At 40.5% G+C, this 24477-nt stretch overlaps 1 protein-coding gene and 1 non-coding gene across 2 annotated transcripts; both read right to left on the bottom strand.

The window, feature by feature from the left end:
* Positions 1-12668: 12668 nt before the first annotated feature.
* LOC131349856 (polyadenylate-binding protein 1A-like) lies at positions 12669-13623 on the bottom strand. The gene is made up of 3 exons (XM_058385345.1): positions 13288-13623; positions 12874-13067; positions 12669-12764 (listed from the first exon to the last, which is right to left on the bottom strand). The coding sequence occupies exons 1-3, from the start codon at positions 13451-13453 to the stop codon at positions 12669-12671; spliced, it is 456 nt and encodes a 151-aa protein (XP_058241328.1). The 5' UTR covers positions 13454-13623.
* A 7838-nt stretch (positions 13624-21461) lies between these two features.
* trnaf-gaa (transfer RNA phenylalanine (anticodon GAA)) lies at positions 21462-21534 on the bottom strand. Its single transcript has one exon. It is a non-coding gene; the product is annotated as a tRNA-Phe (tRNA).
* Between the last annotated feature and the right edge of the window lie 2943 nt (positions 21535-24477).

Raw genomic sequence — 24477 nt, 5'->3', positions numbered from 1 at the left:
CATCACTGCATTTAAAAAGTATAAATTTTAATGTCAATACTGCACATAATTCTCAAATAAAAGTCTATCCAGCTGTTATGCAGAAGTCTGTAATAATGTTTCTCTTAAGCGTTTTAATTAAAAGCTATAGTTTGGTGTGATTTATACACATGGGTTTGTACATCATGACTTGGAGGCTTTATTATGTCCATTTTATGATGAAACAGCAAAAGAGTTTGAAAATCATCTGTCATTTTCTGATCATGATAAATATCAACACAACTAGACTGAAATATACAGGTAAGATATCTACTGGTTTCCTGTCAGGGTTGTGGACTGTTTTCTGGCCACTAGAGACCCCCACTGCCTTTTTGTTGGTTTCCAGTCTCTGTCATTATGTCTAATAGGTGTCCCCTGTGCTTTGTTTAGGTTTGTGTATTTAAGTCACAGGGACCTTCAAAGATGATGAAAATACTCAGATCTGTGTCTCAGCAGAATCTTGCCTCTTAGGTCTACAAGGGTTTTTTTTGCTATGACTGTTAATGATGTTTTAGAAAAATCTCAAGTGTGATCAGTGGAAATCACATGTACCTAAGCTATAATTTTAGCACCACAGATAATTAACTTTCTTTAATTAACTTACCTACTTAAATGTGTTATTCCAAAACCTTATGAAAACCTGTTTATGAGTTCCATCCATTTTAGAGTATGACTGTAACGTTATAAAATGAGTGAAAAATCAAGGGGTCTGTTTACTTTCTGAATGCACTGTACCTTTTCATTATAATGGTAAGACAGTCACTGACAGCTCCAGAATGCTCAATAATCCTCCAACATCCAATCACCATTTAAAACTTGACACTCGAGGCCACAACACAATGATGGGCATCAAATTCCACCCAGTCTGAACAATGCATCAGGCAGAAAAGTCACTGTTTATTCCACATGCCATTTATGATACAGATGAGTTTAACAGGAAGATAAAGAAATTAGTTCATTCATTCATTCATGAAATACTGATACACTCTGTACTTAAAAAAATCACATAAGAATTTGTTTGCATTTTGCACCATGACACTGATAGTCCAATTGACAACCATTGATATATTTTAATACTTTTCAGGTAAAAGTTCTGACATCTGATCTAAAAATTAGAAATTAGCAATTAGGATCATTAGTATCATATTTGTCTTCAGAGTAATTAACTGATCATTTTTTGAATATGACCAATATCCTGACTTTAGACATAACAATTAAGTCACATGTATATATGTAAATGTATTAGTGTACATGTCTGCTTTGTTCATTGCACTAAAACAACCATTTAATGAAACGCGATGAAATGAAATGGATATGATTTTATACATTTTTTTTATTATATTACTTTCATGCAAATGTCACAGTACTCTGAACACCTATAGTGCTAAAGGCAGCTACAAGCTATTCATCCATTCATCAACTAATGTTTAGATTGGTTTATCACCAGTCTTCTATCATGTCTTCTTTTACATTTATTTCATTTACAAGCAACAACAACACTCTATTCACCTTTAGAGTTTAAGATACTGGGAACTCTTTATATACAATTGTCCTGATGTGAAGGAAAACTCACACGAACCAGTGAGTTAAATGTTTAGCTAGCCAGGCTGCAAATATAAACATGCAAAATAATAAGACACAGACTGCACAACATTTCAGTCACAACCTTACAAGCAGCATATTCTCAGCAGCTACTAATGAACTAATAGAGGTGTAGATGACATTTATATAATATTTACTGATATTCATACCTCTGGAGGAAACAAGGCACTGCTCATCATCTGGCCGGTTGTAACCCCTAATAACACAGTGGGATGTTTGTACATAGCAGGGACTGGGAGGAGGAATGAAGAGAAATGTGAAACAGTTACAAAACATATACTTATAAGTTACACTCATACAGTATGTGAAAAACTATACTTTTTGTTATGGTGTTTTTTGTAGAATTTATTTAATTTCAGAATAAGGGAGTAACCTATCAAAAAAACAAGGAAACGAACGGTTTTGAATACTTTCTACAATATATCAATGTCCCATTTTATATACATATTACAGATGCAGCTCCACAATACATGTTTTTTCCCATTCAAGATCGGATGCTTCCCAGATGGGGAGAGTAAGCATGAGATTTGTGTGGAGTTCTTTTCACATTTCTCCTCTCTCTCTTCTGTCTTCACAGTAACCTTTGTACTCATTCACTCTAACACTAATTTAGGGACACAAATAGCAGAGACCATGGATATGACTAAGCAAGCCTATTATGTCAAACCATAATAAAACAATTCACCTTGAAGAAGCCTGTTTGAAGTTACATTACCCTCCATTAGAATTTAGCTTGCATTTAGAAGGATGTACTGTTATGGCTAGCTCAGCAGTGAGAGACCTGGGCGTAATATTAGACAGCAACTTGTCCTTTGAAAATCATATTTCCACTATTACTAAAACAGCCTTCCACCTTAGAAATATTGTCAAGCTTAGGAACATTTTATCTGTATCTGATGCAGAAAAGCTAGTTCATGCATTCATGACCTCCAGACTGGACTATTGTAATGCATTACTAGGTGGTTGTCCTGCATCTTCAATAAACAAGTTTGAAGAATGCAGCTGCCAGAGTTCTTACCAGATCAAGAAAATATGATCATAAAACCCCAATATTATTATCCCTGCACTGGCTACCTGTTAAGTCTAGAATTGATTACAAACTAGCACTACTTACATACAAGGCTCTAAATGGTTTAGCTCCCACGTATCTAACCAGTCTTCTGACACGCTACAATCCACCACGCTCTTCAAGATCACAAAACTCTGGACTTCTGGTAGTTCCCAGAATATTAAAGTCTACAAAAGAAGGTAGAGCATTTTCGTATTCAGCTCCCAAATTTTGGAGTAGTCTTCCTGACAGTGTTTGGGGCTCAGACACATTCTCCCAATTTAAAAGTAGATTAAAGACATATCTCTTTAGCCTGGCATACACATAACACACCCAGTAACCTTGTACTCCAGTACATCTGATCAAATGCACATTATCATCTAGTCCTGCTAATATTACGAATGCTAATTCCTTTCCACATGTTCCTTTTTTTACCCATCCCGAGGCATCTGGAGATTGTGCCAGCTCCAGTAGACATTCAGATTAGCTCAAGAACAGTGCGCAGAGAGCTTCATGGAATGGGTTTCCATGGCCGAGCAGCTGCATCCAAGCCATACATCACCAAGTGCAATGCAAAGCGTCGGATGCAGTGGTGTAAAGCACGCCGCCACTGGACTCTAGAGCAGTGGAGACACGTTCTCTGGAGTGACGAATCGCGCTTCTCCATCTGGCAATCTGATGCACGAGTCTGGGTTTGGCGGTTGCCAGGAGAACGGTACTTGTCTGACTGCATTGTGCCAAGTGTAAAGTTTGGTGGAGGGGGGATTATGGTGTGGGGTTGTTTTTCAGGAGCTGGGCTTGGCCCCTTAGTTCCAGTGAAAGGAACTCTGAATGCTTCAGCATACCAAGACATTTTGGACAATTCCATGCTCCCAACTTTGTGGGAACAGTTTGGAGCTGGCCCCTTCCTCTTCCAACATGACTGTGCACCAGTGACCAAAGCAAGGTCCATAAAGACATGGATGACAGGGTCTGGTGTGGATGAACTTGACTGGCCTGCACAGAGTCCTGACCTCAACCCGATAGAACACCTTTGGGATGAATTAGAGCGGAGACTGAGAGCCAGGCCTTCTCGTCCAACATCAGTGTGTGACCTCACAAATGCGCTTCTGGAAGAATGGTCAAAAATTCCCATAAACACACTCCTAAACCTTGTGGACAGCCTTCCCAGAAGAGTTGAAGCTGTTATAGCTGCAAAGGGTGGACCGACGTCATATTGAACCCTATGGATTAGGAATGGGATGTCACTTAAGTTCATATGCGAGTCAAGGCAGGTGAGCAAATACTTTTGGCAATATAGTGTATATTAGACAGTAAGTGAACATTTTGTCCTCAAAGTTGATGTTAGATGCAGAAAAATGGGCGAGTGTAGACATTTGGGCGACTTGACAAGGGCCAAATTGTGACAGCTAAACGACTGGATCAGAGAATCTCCAAAACCGCAGCTCTTGTGGGGGTGTTCCAGGTCTGCAGTGGTCAGTATCTAAAGTGGTCCAAGGAAGGAACAGTGGGGAACCGACAGGGTCATGGGCAGCCAAGGCTCATTGATGCACATGAGGAGCGAAGGCTGGCCCATCTGATCCCATCCCAAAGACGAGCTACTGTTGCTCACCTTGCTGAAGTTAATGCTGGTTCTGATAGAAAGGTGTCAGTGGATGACGGGTCAGGGCTGTTTCAGCAGGTGGTCACAATGAACCAAAATTTGCTCCTTCCTGATTTTTTTTCCCCCCACATTTGTCACACTTAAATGATTCAGCTCATCAAGCAAATTATTTTTTATACAAGGATAACCCAAGTAAATACAAAATGCAGTTTTTAAATTATATCATTTCTTAAGGGAAAAAAGCTGTCCAAACCTGCCTGGTTTGCCTATGTAAAAAAGTAATTTCCCCCACACTAATAACTGGCTATGCCACCTTCAGCAGCAACAACTGCAATCGAGCATAAATGATAACTGGCAAGGAGTCTTTCACATCACTGTAGAGAAAATTTGGTCAACTCTTCTTTGGAGAATCTTTTTAAAGAAAACCAATCAGACCCTACTGTATGTCTCCATGCCGCCATAAGCCAAGGATGCCACACTGCTCTGTACATCACACACTCATTACTCTGTACTTAAATACACAAACCTAAACAAAGCACAGGTGACACCTATTAGACATAATGACAGAGACTGAAAACCAACAAAAAGGCAGTGGGGGTCTCTAGTGGCCAGAAAAAGTCACAACCCTGACAGGAAACTAGTAGATATTTTTCCTGTATATTTCAGTCTAGTTGTGTTGATATTTATCATGATCAGAAAATGACAGATGATTTTCAAAGTCTTTTGCTGTTTCATTATAAAATGGACATAATAAAGCCTCCAAAAGTCATGATGGACATATCAATGTGTATAAATTACACCAAAATATGGATTTTCATTAAAACGCTTAAGAGAAACATTATTACAGACTTTTGCATAACAGCTGGATAGACTTTTATTTGATAATTATGTGCAGTATTGACATTAAAATTTATACTTGATTTGGATTGGTCAGAAGGTGTTCAGCATGGCCCTGATAGCAGTTCAGGTTTCAAATCAAATCTCTCTTTTTTAAGAATGACCTCTGTCTGATTATTGTTTCTCTAAAAACTCCAATCATTTAACCCTCCTGTTATCTTCGGGTCAATTTGATCCGCTGTAAAAAGTACTCAAGTACTTTTTTTTTTTTAAGTGCAAAATATATGTTAATGTGTTGGAAACAAACTTTATCTAAAGGTACTTCAAGAATTTGATCTAGATGGGATTTTTTGTGGAAGATTCGAAAAGTTGGGAAATTAGTTTTGAGATAGCAATTTGGTTTTTAGATGAGATGAGATGTGTTGTTTTAAAGTCTTAAAGAAAGTTTTAGATATAAAAATTGGAACACACTGAAATAAATACAGAAATCTAGGCAAAATGTTCATCTTTACTGAGTTTAAACGACCAGCCAGAGAAATGGGGAGAGCTGACCAGCGAGCAAAATCATTCTGAGATTTTGTGAATTGTACCAGCTCTCCCAATTGTTCAGTATGAATGGCAATTGCTAAGGGTTCAATTACCAATGCAAAAAGCAAAGGTGAAAGTGGGCAGCCCTGTCTTGTGCCACGATTCAAGGGGAAATAAGAGGAAGATACTCCATTTGTCCAAACTGAGGAGACTGGGAAGGAATATAAAATTTTAATCCAGGAAATGAATGTGTTGCCAAAACCAAATTTCTGTAGCACATAAAAAAATGTAATCCCAATCCAAATGATCTACATGATCATGTTTGTGTCAGTTTCTTCCTCCTCCCTGCTCCCCAAAACATGCAATCAGGTGAACTGGCTACATGCAATCATGTTCACTTCAAGAGAGAGAAAAGAGAGGTTTAAAATCATTTCTATAATCTACTATTTAAAACAGTCCAGGCTGGTGGAGGTGGTGCAACGGTGTGGGAAATGTTTTTATGGCACATTGGGCCTGCTGGGCTGCTTAAATGCCACAGCCTCAGAAAGTTAAAGTTGTCTCAAACTGGTTTCATGAGCATGGCAATGAGTTCAGGGTTCTTTATTGGTCTTTAGTCACCAGATCTGAATCCAGTAGAATGTGGACTTGGATGTAGTAGAACAGGAGATTCACAGCATGCACCTGAAGGACCTGCAGGAATTACATGATGCAGTCACATCAACATGGAACAGAATCTACCATGGAAGGCTGTTTTGAGAGCAAAGAGAAACCCTACCCATTTGTAGTATAGGGTACTACACACAACGAGTGTATTTTGACAGTTGATGTTCTTTGTGTATTTACAGTAGCACTGGGAGATCTACAGGCTGCACCTGCATAATGGCACCGTGTCTCAACAGCAGACACATGTGCCAAACGTGACCCTGGGTGACGATGTCACTTTGGGCGGGTCTCAGCCTGGGAGCCTTGCAGTGTCCAATCAGCATCAGCAGATACAGTGGTAAAGTCTGAGGAATATGTAGGATGTGGTCAGAATGTATTTTTTTTTAAAAAGTATAGTTAAAAAAAAAAGTTTAAAAAACTATAATTTAAAGTAGACTTTAAAAATTATAGTTAATGTCAAAATCTTTACTAAAAGAGGAATCCATCCAAAATGTACTCAAGTCTCAAATTAAAGTAAAAAAAAACACTAAAAAAAGGTTTTAAAATTACACTGGGGGCAGTACGGTGGCCTAGTGGTTAGCACTGTTTTCTCACAACAAGAAGATCCAGGGGTCATTCTGTGTGGAGTTTGCATGTTCTCCCTGTGCTTGTGTGGGTTTACTCTGGTTTCCTCCCAATAATGTCCTGTTTGGTATTACTTCTGTGTTTTCTTTTGTTTGGGAAGATGTTTGTGTCTTCTGTCTAGGAAGAAGCCTAATTGGTTCCCCCAGTGTCCATGCAACCTATAAGAAGTCTCCTTCATCACTTCCTGCCTTCAACCTTTTGCTAATTGCTGTGTTTGCTCTGTCCTGTGCTGGCTTTCTGTATTTGCCCTGCCTTGTCTAATAGCGATCTAGGTATATGCTAAGACAGCGTGTGTTTGTTTGAATGTTTGAGGGTAAGGAACCGACTGTTTGCTAATGTGATTAGCTCAACTCTTTATAGTACGGCCTGCTGCCTGTTTTCAGGCCTTGACTCTGGATTTCCCTGTTGTAAAATTGTTCTTAATACTGTACATAGTTCTACAAGGGATTTTGGGGATGTAGGGAGACTTATGCCATTTGCTTTATTGGATCCTTTCATTGATTGTTTTGGATAGGGAGTTAGGGAAGGAACTTGTCCTTTATATTTATTTTTGTTTTGTGAAGCAGGGTATTTAGATCCTGGACGGTTGTGGGTTTTTGTTTGTTATTTTGGCCTTGCCGGCTTCCGAAGCTACACTCCCCCGTAGTACTCTAAACCCCTAGGTTTTCATTAAAATGCCACTTTAATGCCTTTTTTCCACACTGTCCTGTGTCATCGACTCTTTCTTGTTGCGCCTTTACCCTAGACGGGGTGTAACATGAAATTGGGGGCTCATCCGGGATCTGAGCCTGGGACCTCTCGCAATGAAGCGAGATTCATACTCCTAGACCAATGACAGTCTAAACACATGTACAATAGGCTGACTGGTAATTCTAAATAGGAGTAATTAGGCAATTCTTAAATCCTCATACAGTAGGTGTGAGTGTGTGTGGTTGTCTGTCTATATGTGGCCCTACGATGGACTGGTGACCTGTCCAGGGTCTACCCCTGCCTTTCAGTGTGTGCTAAGATAGGCTCCAGCAGATCCCCGTGACCCCAATTAAGAATAAAGCAGGTTTAGAAAATGGATGGATGGATGTTTACGATAGGTCTTAGTGACATGAGTTTTGAATATTGTGACACGAGATTATTGTGAGGAGAGAAGAGGGAGGTTTCAGATATTTTCATTTACATTTCTGGCATTTGGCAGATGCCCTTATCCAGAGCAACATTTTATCTCATTTTAGACAACTGAGAAATTGAAGGTTAAGGGCCTTGCTCAAGGGTTCATGAGTAGCAGCTTCATGGACCTGGATTTGAACTCACAACCTTCCAATCAGTAGTCCAACTTCTTTTCAGTGATTTTTATCTCACTAGATGGACACACGCATGGCACTGTGCTGGACGACACCCAGGATGAGTAGGTGGAGGCAGCGGAGATGGCCATCAAGCAGCTAAATGAAAAACTGTTAAACAACTGCAAAGTGAGACAAGTGTAGAGGGGCAGACAAGTGTAGAGAGGCAGACTGGGCTCAGTCAGAAGACTGAGCAGGTAAACACATGTGTACACACACACAAAAGGAATGCTAACTCTGCCTCTTCTGCTCCAGGGTCTGAATCTCTACATTAAGAACGTGGATGAGAACCTGGGTTATGAGGGTCCGCGCTTGTTCTTTGTGCAATTTGGAATAATCAAAAACATAAAGGTGATGATAGAGAACGGCCGCTCTGGGGGGTTCGGCTCCGTGAATGAGGTCATGGTTTCCTTGCTTGTCAGAGAATGCAGAGGATGCAGTTTTATATTCCTCAGAAACTCTGCCAGCCCATGTTGCCTCCCTGCCTAATGAAGAACTTCGTTCCTGAGGTAGGCATTACACTTCTGCCCCAAATTTCCACAAGAGGCTATTGCTAGATAGACAGCAACACCACCTGTGATCAGGGAGAACAGATGAAATAACGTCTGTGATACAGACACCAAGCCAGAAGTTGGAGCCCCATCCGGATCTGATGTGGAAGTGCAACATCCAGCTGTGGACAGACGTCATTTTCTCCTGCACTTCTCTTTTAGGAAACCCTGAAGATGATATTTTGCAATCATGCAAAAACATCAGCGAGATTAAGAAAAAAAACAATAAAAAAGATCAGGAAAAAGGAATGAATAAGCCCCACACCCTCCAATAATAATTTCATATTATGATTGGCATTTTAATTAAAATTTAAAAAGAACCTTTTGTGTACATTTATTTATTTATGACTTAAGAGTGTTTGAATCTTATAATCTAATAAATCTAACATTCTAAAAAGTTAGATTAGAAAAAAATCTAAATAAAAATATTTAAGGTATTAATTATACCTTAAATATAGAATAGTAATAATAGGAATTAATGGGGGTTTATATTCATGAAAGAAAGTCTGTGAGGAAAATTTTCAAAAAGACAACAACAAATTAACACCACAGAGTGAAAACTTCTTTCTATTAAGAGGATCAAGATGTAAATGTAAGTTACATAAAGAACAAAGCTCCTGCTGTTGCAGGGATTCTAGCATTAACTGCTCTGCTTCATCCAGACACAATCTCACTGGCAATGTTTTACTTACCTGCTGCTCAGGATTGCTAAGGCTTCAGGAAATATTCTTCAAATGATGTCTTTAAAAATCTGAGAATAATTTCTCTAATTGACCAGTAGCATGCTAGTTTTGTCAGAAATCTAAAACAATCTTAATAACAAAAACTCAATCATCTTCAGCTTTAAATCTTAGCATAAACTCATTTGCTGAATAAATGAAATAAACAATTTGAAATGAAATATTGGTCATTATTGTTACTTTATTAAATAACACGTCTACTGAGGTCAGGCTTGTCCAAAATCTGACCCTATGGTCAAATGCATCCTGTTTACAGATGTCAACTTACATGTCACTTAAATATTCAGTTCTTTCAGGCCTTCACAAAGTTTTTTTGTGATTGTTGTGGCCAAAAATGTCAAATGTCAAAATTTGTGATGTTTTTCTGCTTTTTTGCAGAAAAAAGTTGAATTGAATTTTAAACTCCTACCAATGAAGACACAAAAATATGTAATTTCTTTCTATGGAATCTGCACCCATGTTTCGACATGAAAGCTTTGTCTGAACGTGTGGAAAACTGTGTCTATCTATCTAATTGTGATGAACTCCTACAGGCAGAAGGTGTAGAATCCATAAGTGGTAGTTTATTAAATCCACATCAGTAGGCAAAAATCTGAGTCAAAATAAACAGGCAGAGTAATCAAAAAATTTAGCAAAGACAGTCAGTGCAGAAACGGTACAAGGACACAAAACCACAGAGCAGAATCGAGAACAAACTCAGCAAGGGTCATACTTGTGAATTAATAGTAAATACAATGGAGAGACTCGGTATGTCATGACTCTAAATAATACTTTGCGTAGAGCTTCTGAAAATGCTGGCTTAAGAAGTGCTAATGGTAGGAGATATTAGTCAAATCTGTGGTGTGGGGACATTTCGGATTTGTTGTTGACTATGATGCCGATAAAACAAAAACTTAAAGTCTTTCAGTTAACAACAAATTCATTACTTAATTTTGGATTTCCTCCGTAGGTGCAGAGAGTGTCTTCCTGATGAGTGGTTCTGTGGATACTGTGATGTCCTGCATCACAAAAAACAGCCTCTCCACAATAGGAATAGTGAGATTGATGGGTTTTTCAAAGCCATTTCTCCATCCACTCACAGCATCAGAAGTGAGGATGGCTATAGTACCCATGAACAAGGTATGATCTTATGAAACCCTGAGTGTTGCAGTTCATTTATACCTGCAGTTACAATAAATTTAGGTGATTTGTTGTCTTTGTTCTTGACAGCTTGCCTTTTGCCAACCGTGAAAGTGTCAGACTGCTCCTGTGGAGGCACTAACTTCATTATGTCACCATCTATCCTCACTAGTATCTGTCTGTCTGTCCGCCTTTGTAATGATCCATTTAAATATGAATCAATATCAGAAATTTTAATTAAAGATCCTCACCAACTTCACACCAGTTTCTCTTGCCCGCAGTAAGGTGTCCATTTTATCCACCTACAAACGTACACACACACACACACACACATGAGGACTGAGGGAGTAGTGGGTGGGGCTTTGTTTTCCAAATGACCAAAGCTAACATGTCAAAGATATTTACGAATCTGATATGAAACACTTGCCATGTTGCTTGAATGTATATTTCTTGACTGTGTGTGTGTGTGTGTGTGTGTGTGTGTACACTTACCTTGGCTTGCAAGTGCTCGGGATCACTAATCATGTTCATGATCTTGAAATTGTTTTCTCCTTGCACAAGCATCAGAGTGATTTGTTTTGCATCATCTGCTACCAGTGGAAGCAAGTAATCATCTGCAAAGAGAGAGAGAAAGTGTGTGAGGTGTGTGAAAGAGCGAGAGAGAACAGAAACAGAGGCATCCGATCAGGTAGCATGGGTGGTGGGGCTCAGACTCTCTATGAACTGATATCAAGTACTAAAAACAAATGCAGTTGAAAGCAGGAGTTTGTAGATGTTTTCAGTGGACATGTGATGATAAAAGTGGAATAAAATGCTAAGCTGGAGAGCAGGAGTGTATACGAGCCGGATGTGTGTGTGTGTGTGTGTGTGTGAAATTCACAGGCCATCGTGATCTGGTCATCTAAATCTGCTAACTCTAACATATAGATCGTCAGCCTCTTCTGGGGTGGTGGAAATTTAGGTACATCCTGGGAACACAGGATATTATTATTATTATTATTATTATTATTATTATTATTAATAATAATAATATTACTACACAATATAATAATCACACAATTAGATTAGTACCATAATCCTTCATACACTATCTTTAGCATGTAATATTAAGCATGCAGAATATTGTTATTGTTGTGTGTGTGGGTGCTTTTTGTTGTGTTTTGGACCTGAAGTGGAGCCGGAACTCTGATTTCTGAGACAGCTTCCAGAGTTTCCTCTGGGGCAGCTGTCTCAGTAGCTTCCACTGGTGCAGTTGCTTCTACTGCTTCCACCCTGTCATCTGAGGCCACTGTCTTCACTGCTTCCACAGATCCCTCTGAGGCAGCTGTCTCAACAGATTCCTCAGAGTTCTCTGGGCCAGCAGTTTCAACAGCTTCCACATTGTTTACTGGGGCAGGGGATCCAGCGGCTTGGACCATCTGTGAGGCAGCAGTGTAGACAATCTGGCTGATGTCCTCTGAGGCAGATGCCTTGGTGCTTTGGACAGTGTCCTTTGTGCAAGGTGTCTTAAGGGTGCTCCTTTCGAACAGGGAGGCAGCACTGGTTGGCGCAGTTTTGGTGGTACATTGTACAGTAATGGTGGGGCTCTACGCAGGCACTTTCTGTGGATGGTGTGGTCAATCTTCTTGATAAATTTGCGTGCCTCGACCTTGGGCTCCTCAGCCTTGTGTGCCTCCACCTTGGGCTCCTCGGCCCTGCGTGCCTCCACCTTGGGCTCCTCGGCCCTGCGTGCCTCCACCTTGGGCTCCTCCCAAGACCTGAAGTACTCGATGGTGCTGTAACACAACAGAGAAGCTGCACTTAGAATCTAAACCCTGCTGTTAAAAGTTATGTCCTCGACAGCAAAATTACCACCAGATGTTGACTGAAATACCCTAATAAGACCAAACAAATCTCTGTTTCGACAATATAAAGAGTTCAATGCAATTAGTTTAAAAAGGAATGTAAAAAATCCTGATATTTGAACCCTGGCTGGTAAAAAGACACTAATTTACACGTGACTTACACTTGGCGGTCGTTCAGGAGTTTTCCGTTCAGCCGTTCCGCCGCCTCCGCTGACTCGTACTGAACGTACCCATAACCTTTTGATTCCACAACCTTCAGGAGAAACACAGCGTGTCAACACACAACAACACACTAATCATGAAACACAGATATTCAGCTATTCAGATATATATATTCATATATAACAGCTCAAAGCTCGAACCTTGCATGACACGATCCTCCTGAACACAGAGAAAGTGTCAAACAGGGAGGTGCAGTCAATGGACCAATCAAGGTTCCTGATGAATATGTTCCCTCCCTTGATGGGCTTGGCGGTGGGTTCCCAGTTTGACCACATGACACGCATGGGTCTCCCCAGGAGGAGTTCAAAATTGAACATGTCAATGGCTCTCTCAGCTGAGGGAACAGAAATAAACCATTCATTTTTAATTAAAGTCTATTATAGTCTATATATAACTCATCCAAATATCTTTTCATATCTTTTTAGTACCATTTAAAACATGACCATATCCATATAGTAAAACTATAAAATACTACAGAAGTTACACATGTAGCCTTAAATCTGCTGCAAAAACAGGTAAGAAACAGTGTAGAAAAAAGAAAAGGTTTGTTTTACCGTCATCTCGATAGCGAAAGTTGACGTACGCGTATCCGAGAGGAGAGCCGGTCTTCCTGTCCCTGCAAATGTGGACAGATTGGACGTGTCCTGCAGGTCTAAATCTATTAGAAAGTATCACCTCTGATACTTCAGGGTGAAGATCTTTCACAAACAGTGCAGCCATTGTATAAAACAGTTAAAAGTGGTGAAATGCTGCTAAACGCTGTAAAATACTGCTAAATGGTGTAAAATCGCTGCTACACAAGGGGCACTGTTTCTCTGTCGATAGCTAAAGGTGGTCTGAGGATGGTTGCTATGTACGTCATCAGGTGATGTTCAGAACAGAATTCAGAATTCTACATGATGTCAGTTGGTCACATGACCTCATGACATCATGTAAGCAGTTAACATTAAACAGTTAAGTTCCAAACCCCAATAATGAATCCAATTCAAAATGGCTTTTAATATTAATATAGAAACACTGTATAGGCCTGGACAGGAAAGAGGCTGAGCTGCAATTAATCCCCAAAAAACATTCACTGACTATATTTTCAATGCATAGATATTAACCTAACGTAAACACTACTCTTTCAAGCTGCATTTAAACTGCATTTTGGAAGGTCAAACTCCAGGACACCATTGAAGGTCACTATATGGAGAAAAATCTGAAATGTTTTCTTAAAAAAACATCATTTCTTTAATGAAGAAAGAAAGACATGAACATCTTGGATGACCAGGGGGTGAGGAAATTATCAGTAGATTTTTGTTCTGGAAGTGAACTTCTCCTTTAAAGGATCTGCTGCTAACATCTTGGTACCAGATACCACAGCACACCTTCAGGGATCTAGCAGAGTCCATGCCTTGACGGGTCAGGGCTGTTTTGGCAGCAAAAGGATGACCAAAACAATATTAGGCAGGTGGTCATGATGTTATGGGTAATTGGTGTAGAATTTTTTACTAATTAATGAACATCTTTTGTTGTTGAGTTGCATCCAATATCGTGGAACATCACCGAAGCAAATTATCCACATTATTCCAGTTATAAAGGATCATGAAATCACCAAACTCTTGATTTTTTGCTCTTAAAGTTTTAGACCAAAATCTAAAACATATCCTGTTACTGAAAATAACACAAACAAACCTTATTAGAAAAACACTAAACTGGAGACTCCTTCCAAATATATTACACATTTCCTCATGAAAAGCTTCAACATATCACCAGCCACACCCTTTTTATTAACGAATGAATCTGACCAATCAGAATCAAGCATTTACAACATTACTATAGGATACTGTAGCTCTGGAACAAAGCTGCACTTTTTATCCGTCACACACAGTTTACACAGATAGACTGTATTATTTGTAATGATGCTATAATTATCACATCAGCCAAATCAGGGTTCTCATACCCACCACATAAAGATCTTTTTCTCTGTCTCTCTCTCAGTATGTTTTAAGTACGTCAGGAGGAACAGTTTCAAATGCCAGTTGATCAATTTTATATTTGGTCAGGCAAAAATGGCGATATACCTGTGTTTGCACAAAACACAGACTGATGCAAAGAGAATTTTCCTCAGACTTGTTAAATCAAGAATTTTAATTGATTTTAATTTCTACAGAAAGATGAATGATGTGAAGATGTTTGAGACAGTGTGGTGTCATGCTAATGCTCTGTGCTCTGTAGCAGAAGAGAAACCCTGCTTTGCACCAGAGCTAAACTAAATCCACCATTCACTGATGTGTCTTAACTTAATTTATTGAAATATTTTAAAATGTATTTATTGAATTACTGAGTCACCCTGATTTTACCACATATTATGTGACTTATGTGTAAATAAAAGGATTGTAAAAGTCAAAGTCTCTCTCTTTCTCTCTCTCTGTCTCTCATGGATAAGGACACCAGAAGAAGAAGAAACAGCAGCAACAAATAAATGACATTGTCCCCTATTCAGGGCTGACCACAGTTTAAAAACCCGTACTATGACGTCCTTCAGTTTTCGTGACACGGGTAAAGAAAATAATTGCTCAGTTCGATTCTGTGTATAATGACCCACAGGCATCGGGCAGTGATTATATATTTATACAAAAGCTGTACTTTTGTAATAAAAAGCATTTTTATTATTATATGTATGTTATATTTCTATAATGTATATTTTTAGCCTTTATATATTTTTATTTTACTCCTGCTTGGTCAAACCGTGGTCGTCATGGTTACGATGATGGATGATACGGCTCCCCAAACCACTCCCCAAACTTTACACTGGACCTCAAGCAACTTTGGATTTTTTGCCCCTCCTCTCTTCCTTCAAAGTCTGGGATCTTGATTTCCAAATGAAATGGAAAATTTATTTTCATCTGAAAAGAGGACTTTGGCCCACAGAGCAACAGTCCAGTCCTTTTTGTCCTTAGCCCAGGTAAGACACCTCTGATATCGTCTCTGGTTCAGGACTGGCTTGACACAAGGAATGCGACTGACACCAGCTGCAGTCCACTCCTTGTGAATCTCCCCCAGATTCTTGAAGGGGCTTCGTTTCACAATCCTCTCAAGGCTGCGGTTATCCCTGTTGTTTCTGCACCTTTTCTATCACACTTTCTTTCCATTCAAATTTTATTAACGTGCTTGGACACAGCACTCTGAACATCCAGCTTCTTCAGCAATGACCTTTTGTGTCTTACCCTCCATGTGCAGGGTCTCAATGACCGTCTTCTGGATGTCTGTCAAGTCAGCAGTCTTCCCCATGACTGTGTAGCCTACTGGACCAGACTGAGAGACATTTAAAGGCTCAGGAAACCTTTGCAGGTATTTTAAGTTAATTAGCTGATTAGAGTGCGACACCATGAGTCTCCAATATTGAACTTTTTCACAATATTTAAATTTTCTGAGATACTGAAGTTTGGGTTTTCATTAGCTGTAAGCCATAATCGTCCAAATTAAAAGAAATAAACACTTGAGATATATCAGTCTGTGTGTAATGGCTCTATATAATACAGCAGTTTCACTTGTTGAATTGAATTACTGAAATAAATCAACTTTGCACCTGTATATATATATATATATATATATATATATATATATATATATATATATATATATATATTAAGCCTTTAGATATTTTTATTTTACTCTAATTGGTCATGCTTGGTCAAATCATGGTTGTCATGGTTAGAATTGGATCATTATAATTACTCCCTCATCATCATCATCATCATCAGTGGTGAGGAAGACGAGGAGAGAGAACACGTGCTATGTACAATCGAGGAAAACACGTGAGCTTCCTCCAGCAGTGTGTATGTTCACATGTGAGCAGTGTAACACTTCAGTTCAGGTTCGTGATGCGGTGTGTCGTACCGAGACGCAGAGGTTCCACTCCTGAGAGAACTTGCTGTCGGGGAAGTCATCCTGCAGCGTGAGCTCGGACCGAAAGGCGTCTCGATACTGACGGAAAGTCAGAGAACTCAACAGGTGACTCTGTCTGTGGGAAAAACGAGACTTCTCACACTTTTCCAAGAGCTCAAGAACGTCCTGGAATAAACAAACAGGAAAAAAATACAGAGATTTTATAAACATGCGGCGTTTTTTGGTGACAGGTATATTAAGTGTGTGTGTGTGTGTGTGTGTACATACTAGTCTGCAGGTGAGTCCCACCACAGCTACAGGAGCCTGAGCAGACTGAGAAACATCCAGCAGGTTGTACAGCAGCGTCTGGTTCTTATGATGAGCAAACAGATCAAACTCTTCCAGGATGAAGAACACTGGCTGACTGCTGCTTTTATCACCTGCAGACAGACAGACAGGGAGGAAGACAGCCAGGTAGACAGGCAGATAGACGGGCAGTCAGATAGGCAGGCATGTGGGCAGGCAGGTAGGCAGAGAGGTAGGCAGGCAGACAAACAGAGAAACAGACAGATAGGTAGGCATACAGACAGCCAGGTAGTCAGACACACAGGCAGACAGGTAGGAAGACAGACAGACAGACAGGTAGGCAAACAGGAAGACAGGCAGGCAAGAAGGCAGACAGGAGGGAAGATAGACAGACAGGTGGGCAGACAGACAGGCAGGCAGACAGGAAGACAGACAGACAAACAGGTAGGCAGGCAGGAAGACAGACAGAAAGGAAGACAGCCAAGAAGGAAGACAGACAGACAGACAGACAGACAGGTAGGCAGGCAGGCAGGCAGACAGACAGGTGCACAGACAGGCAGGCAGGCAAGAAGACAGACAAACAGGTAGGTAGGTAGGCAGGCAGACAGACAAACAGGTAGGTAGGTAGGTAGGCAGGCAGACAGACAGGTGCACAGACAGGCAGGCAGGGAAGAAGACAGACAGGCAGGTAGGCAGGCAGGAAGACAGGCAGGCAAGAAGGCAGACAGGCAGGAAGAAAGAAAGGAAGGAAGACAGGCAGGAAGACAGGCAAACAGGTAATGGCAGACAGGCAGGCAGACAGGCAGACAGACAGGCAGGTGCACAGACAGGCAGACAGGAAGACAGACAGACAAACAGGTAGGCAGGCAGGAAGACAGACAGGAAGAAAGACAGGTAGGTAGGTAGGTAGGCAGACAGACAGACAGACAGACAGACAGGTGCACAGACAGACAGGCAGGCAAGAAGACAGACAGACAGGTAGGTAGGCAGGCAGGCTGACAGACAGACAGACTGGGTTATCAGTTACAGTAATATCACTCCCAAGTTTCTCTCACATTCACTTCTTTTGAATCATGTGATGTTGCCGCTCCTGTAACGTCCCAGCTGTATACACGACTCGAGAATTCCAGGAATACTGGAACACGCTCACCAACACTTTGTCTCCTACGACGTTCTCCAGTTGAAGCTGGCGTGTGATCTCTCTCAGAGCGATCCGGTCGTCCATCTGCAGCAGACCTGCACGAGACACGCGGCCATGAACGGAGCCGTGACTTAAACCAGCAGCCTCTTTTAAACACACGCTCTTTTACACAACACTCACTGCTCAGGTGAACCTGCAGGACATTCATCTTCACCTCCTGCAAGTCCAGCAGCTCTCTCAGAGCACAACGTAGCAGCTACACACACACACACACACACACAACAGCTTAGTGTAAAGTACATGTGTGTATCCTAACCTAACAGAAGTAGCACACAGACAGCTTCGTACCATGGTTTTAACAGATCCACATGGACCGATGATATGCAAAGAGTTACTCTCACTCGTGAACCGCTGTCCTCCTTAACAGCTCCAACAGGTGCCTAAAACACACACACACAGAATACATCATACACACACACACACACACACACAGAATACATCATACACCTTTACAAAATATAGGTCTTAGCAGACACCTCATATAAAGAGTGCATTCTGTTCTAAAAACCCACTTGTACTTCGATTCCAAGCCCATGGGTTTACCCTCAGCACTCTCTGGACCTTCAGACATCAGAAGAACAATTTTAAAACAAAGATTAGCATGCAGAGTGCAGACGACAGCGGATAGTACTTTAAAATCGATGTTTTTACAGCATACTCCAGCACTTCCTCTACAAACATTTACACACATATCTGGGTGATTCTCACGAAATCTTGGTTTTAAAAATTTCAAACATGAAAATTTTAAAAATGCTTAAATTAACATTAGCAACAAAGTCTGGAGTGTTTGTGAACATTAATTTAAAAACTTTTACTTACCATTTAACACCTTTTTGAACATAATTTCCAAAAGTCCTAAAAAATCTCATTACTGCAACACTGTGAAAACATTAACACTGATAGAAAAGCAAATACATTTTCACAGTTTTAAAAATGGATTATTAATAGTCATGCACAGTTACTTCAAGTTCTGAAATAATATTTATTTTTAATTTAACAGTTTTTTAAATTTTGACTGATTTCTCTCATTACCGCAACACCGTCCACAATTTACAAACATTTTTTCTTTATATTTTGAAGAAACCTGACATTTTTTCAGAATGACGTGACAAACCTGAGAGAACATCATTTTAAGATTCTGCACATGCATTTAAAATCAAAGTACTATATCTCTATTAATTAAATTAACATCTAATAATCATGAGTTTCAGTAATGATATATAGGTTTCAGTAATGAGGTTAATTATTTGGGTAATGATAATAAGTATACTAGTCTGAGATTTATACTGAGCCTTGTATACTTTTTCTTATACCTTGTATAAGAAAAACATTAAAACAGGAATAAACAGGACAACATTTCAACGTTTACCTAAAAAACATGAAGCATTTTACCATGGCACTAAAAAATAACTGACCACTGTCTTTTTTTCTTTTCATGTTGCTTCTTAGTCAGCTCTTCAGTTTTCTTTATTTTTCCAGTTTGTTTTCGTTTTTGATTCCTGGAAGCGGAAAGAAAGCATTACATTAAATTAGTCTCATAACATGGGGAAAAACATTTTATGTATACATCATCATATAGTATAGAATTGATGCTTACTCTGTGTGTGTGTGTGTGTGTGTGTGTGTGTGTGTGTGTGAGTGTGTGTGTGTGTGTGTTCTATACTGGGCCTGAAGTTGTGGGGTGGGGTAGAGCTTAATTTTAGTCTTTGAAATGAATTGAAAAGTAAAGTAAAGAAAATAAAAAAACAAACAAATTACTAACAGAAGAACAAATAACTGTTTATTTATTATGTAATTAAATTACTAAATTATAACAAAATTGTGCAGCAAATTTATTAGGCTGCTGTCACTTTAAGAATCACACGACCTCCATGCCTTAGTGTGGCGGGAATTTCCCCCAGTATGAACAGTCCACTCAGTCCAGCACCAAAGTCCTGTTATAGTAGTGGCTAAAGGGTTGTGTGTGTGTGTGTGTGTGTGTGTGTGTGTACTCTCATGTACATTTCCTAACACTGTAGGGTGTTTATTGCTAATTACACCTGCTGTAACATCTCCAAACCTAACCTTTCTCTCTCTCTCCTAACCTCCCTCTTCTGTACTCCTCCAGCAGTTCTGGGTTTCTGTAGAATTTTTCCCTGAACTTTGTCACCCTAACCTTTGCTAAAGCTTTTTTTCACACTTGCTGATTGTCTACAATGAAACAAATCATAAAGCAAAATATCAACATTTAGGAAATTTGAAATTAATATTAAATTCATAAGAGATATTTAAAGTTCTCTTTACCACAACTGCCCTTAAATGGTTGCGGTGTATGAGAATGGTGTGTTGCAGAGGATGAGGTGCCTCAAGATGTTTTGCTAACAATAGAGAAGCCATGATGGTTTTACTCATTATATATATATACATATATATATATATATATATATATAGAGAGAGAGAGAGAGAGAGAGAGAGAGAGAGAGAATTTATTTTTTTAAATTCATGATTGGCATGGATATGGAACAGAATAATATAATACATGAGACCATTCAGCAACGAATCTTTATAATCTTTATAATTGCGCTACCACCGTTTTGTCATAGCGGCGAGAGACTGCTAGTTTTGTTCCGGAAATTATTCATTTACTAATTAAGCACTGAGCGGGAACATGCACTAGGAGAATATTTAGAACAAAAGGCCACCCTGGCAGCGGTGGGATTTGAACCCACGCCTCCAAAGAGTTGAAATGTGGATTGGCTGTCCATATCCTCCACCTCCTGTTGAGGTGGCTTGTTCATATGAACTTACAGCATGTGTGTCCAACCAGCATGGGAATGCAGCCCAAGGTTATGGAACACTTATGCCGAGTTCACACTGCACGATTTTCAAAGTAGTCGGATCACTGTTGTTTTCACGCTGCACGACTGTCTGGGGGAGCATTCAGTTGCTGCTGTGTGGCGCATAGCGGTAAAGAGGAAGCACACGCACGACAAGGGTGGGACTGGAACCCACGCATGCAGAGCACAAAGGATTAGCAGTCCATCGCCTTAACCTCTCGGCCACCTCGTCAGGGGGCAACGCTTCCAAGGAGCCTTGTCAAAAGCAGGGGTTTTCTAATGGCGTGCAGGCTAGGAGGCTACCTTTCAATGATTTGTAGGCAGGTATTGAGGCATGCGGTCACGTAAACTGAAGGGTGCAGGCTAAGCATTCAACGAGAACCTAAGAGTTCTGTAGCATCCTAGTTTTTTTGCTCTCGTCTCAGACCAGGGGGCTTTCAGACCTTTATCCTGCACCATTTCCACGTTTTGCTGTTTTCAAGTCTGAGGCATAAGTTGCAGAACTGCGCAGGTTGACTACACTGCCTCCAGCTGCCGAAACCCGGGATTGAACCAGGGACCTTTAGATCTTCAGTCTAACGCTCTCCCAACTGAGCTATTTCGGCACCTCTACCAGGCCTCTCCTGTATGTGTGAGTGATCAGGTATTTGTCGGCACGACTGCGCACCACGTCCAGACCGGCGAGGCAAACTTCTTCAGAAAGCGGTAGAGCTTTTTCCTTAAGGGCATAGACAGAAGGTCCTGTCCAGCAGAAAGCAAGATGTACTTCATTGTACTGATTGGAACTGCTACATAAGTATCGTGTTAACTAGGGCATCTACAGATTTATTTGACTGCAAACAAACAGTAGCATTTACATTTACAAGATTTATCAGATACTTTTATCCAGAGCAACTCACATTTACACAGCTGAGCAGTTAAGGGGTAAAGGGCTTTCAAGTGAGCAAAAGGGTGAAGCAAGTGAGCACAAGGCTGAAGGCAGGAAGTGATGAAGGAGTCTTCTTATAGGTTGCATGGAGTCAGCTGACCAGGCAGGGCGTGGCACCAAGTAGACTGGGGGAACCAATTAGGCTTCTTCCTAGACAGAAGACACAAACATCTCCACAAACAAAAGAAAACACAGAAGTAATACCAAGAGTAGGGAGGAAACCAGAGTAAACCCACACTAGCACAGGGAGAACATGCAAACTCCACACAGAATGACCCCTGCCTGTTTAAACCCAGGATGTGAATCCAGGATCTTCTTGTTGTGAGGTAACAGTGCTAACCACTAGGCCACCGTACTGCCCCCAGCTTTCACCTTTGCTTTTTGCATTGGTAATTGAACCCTTAGCAATTGCCATTCATACTGAACAATTGGGAGAGCTGGTACAGTTCACAAAATCTCAGAATGATTTTGCTCGCTGGTCAGCTCTCCCCATTTCTCTGGCTGGTTGTTTAAACTCAGTAAAGATGAACATTTTGCCTAGATTTCTGTATTTATTTCAGTGTGTTCCAATTTTTATATCTAAAACTTTCTATCTAAGACTTCAAACCAACACATCTCATCTTTTATTTGGAACAAATGACCAGCCAGAATCCCCAGAGAAATACTTTAAAAACCAAACTGCCCTTCAAAATTTCTTATTTTACAACTGGGTGACAAATATACAATCTACACTGTTCTGGTTTCAGAGTCATTTCAGACTCTGTGATTGGGTCCCAGATTGAGTCAGTACTGAAGAGGGTTCTTGCTCCCCAGTCTCACCATCCTGACCAGCTGCACTACTGTGTGGTCCTCTTACTGCCATCTCACGTTTTCCTAACAGTAATTCCATTGTCCGGCAATTATTTGTACAATTGTCAATGATATCTACATTGATATTATTTTTCCTAGCTTTTCTAACACAAAAATTCCCCCTTCCGTTCATGTTTTTAGATACGCTATATTGCCAAAAGTATTCGCTCACCTGCCTTGACTCACATATGAACTTAAGTGACATCCCATTCCTAATCCATAGGTTTCAATATGACGTCGGTCCACCCTTTGCAGCTATAACAGCTTCAACTCTTCTGGGAAGGCTGTCCACAAGGTTTAGGAGTGTGTTTATGGGAATTGTTGACCATTCTTCCAGAAGCGCATTTGTGAGGTCACACACTGATGTTGTACGAGAAGGCCTGGCTCTCAGTCTCCGCTCTAATTCATCCCAAAGGTGTTCTATCGGGTTGAGGTCAGGACTCTGTGCAGGCCAGTCAAGTTCATCCACACCAGACTCTGTCATCCATGTCTTTATGGACCTTGCTTTGTGCACTGGTGCACAGTCATGTTGGAAGAGGAAGGGGCCAGCTCCAAACTGTTCCCACAAAGTTGGGAGCATGGAATTGTCCAAAATGTCTTGGTATGCTGAAGCATTCAGAGTTCCTTTCACTGGAACTAAGGGGCCAAGCCCAGCTCCTGAAAAACAACCCCACACCATAATCCCCCCTCCACCAAACTTTACACTTGGCACAATGCAGACAGACAAGTACCGTTCTCCTGACAACTGCCAAACCCAGACTTGTCCATCAGATTGCCAGATGGAGAAGCGCGATTCGTCACTCCAGAGAACGTGTCTCCACTGCTCTAGAGTCCAGTGGCGGCGTGCTTTACACCACTGCATCCGACGCTTTGCATTGCACTTGGTGATGTATGGCTTGGATGCAGCGGCTCGGCCATGGAAACCCATTCCATGAAGCTCTCTGCTACTGTTCTTGAGCTAATCTGAAGGCCACATGAAGTTTGGAGGTCTGTAGCGATTGACTCTGCAGAAAGTTGGCGACCTCTTCGCACTATGCGCCTCAGCATCCACTGACCCCGCTCCGTCAGTTTACGTGGCCTACCACTTCGTGGCTGAGGTGCTGTCGTTCCCAAACACTTCCACGTTCTTATAATACAGCTGACAGTGGACTGTGGAATATTTAGGAGCGAGGAAATTTCACGACTGGATTTGTTGCACAGGTGGCATCCTATCACAGTTCCACGCTGGAATTCACTGAGCTCCTGAGAGCGACCCATTCTTTCACAAATGTTTGTAAAAACAGTCTGCATGCGTAGGTGCTTGATTTTATACACCTGTGGCCATGGAAATGATTGGAACACCTGATTCTGATTATTTGGATGGGTGAGCAAATACTTTTGGCAATATAGTGTATTTTCAGTTCCAAAACTTTGTTAAAAACTCATTTCCCAACTTTTCGAATCTTCCACAAAAATCCCATCTAGATCAAATTCTTGAAGTACCTTCAGATAAAGGTTGTTTCCAACACATTAACATATATTTTGCACTTTTTTTAAATATTTGGTATTATAAATCTCATTTATATAAAATTATACCTCATTTTTGAGTACTTTTTACAGCGGGTCAAATTGACCTGAAGATAACAGGAGGGTTAAATGATTGGAGTTTGCCAAATACTTTGATTTAACTGTTTTTAGAGAAACAATAATCAGAAAGAAGACATTCTTAAAAAAGAGAGATTTGATTTGAAACCTGAACTGCTATCAGGACCATGCTGAACACCTTCTGACC

Source organism: Hemibagrus wyckioides, unplaced genomic scaffold (genome assembly GCF_019097595.1).
Source record: "Hemibagrus wyckioides isolate EC202008001 unplaced genomic scaffold, SWU_Hwy_1.0 Contig14, whole genome shotgun sequence".
Classification (NCBI taxonomy): domain Eukaryota; kingdom Metazoa; phylum Chordata; class Actinopteri; order Siluriformes; family Bagridae; genus Hemibagrus; species Hemibagrus wyckioides.
The sequence above is the reverse complement of the archived record's forward strand: the minus strand, read 5'-3'. Positions and strand labels throughout refer to the sequence as shown.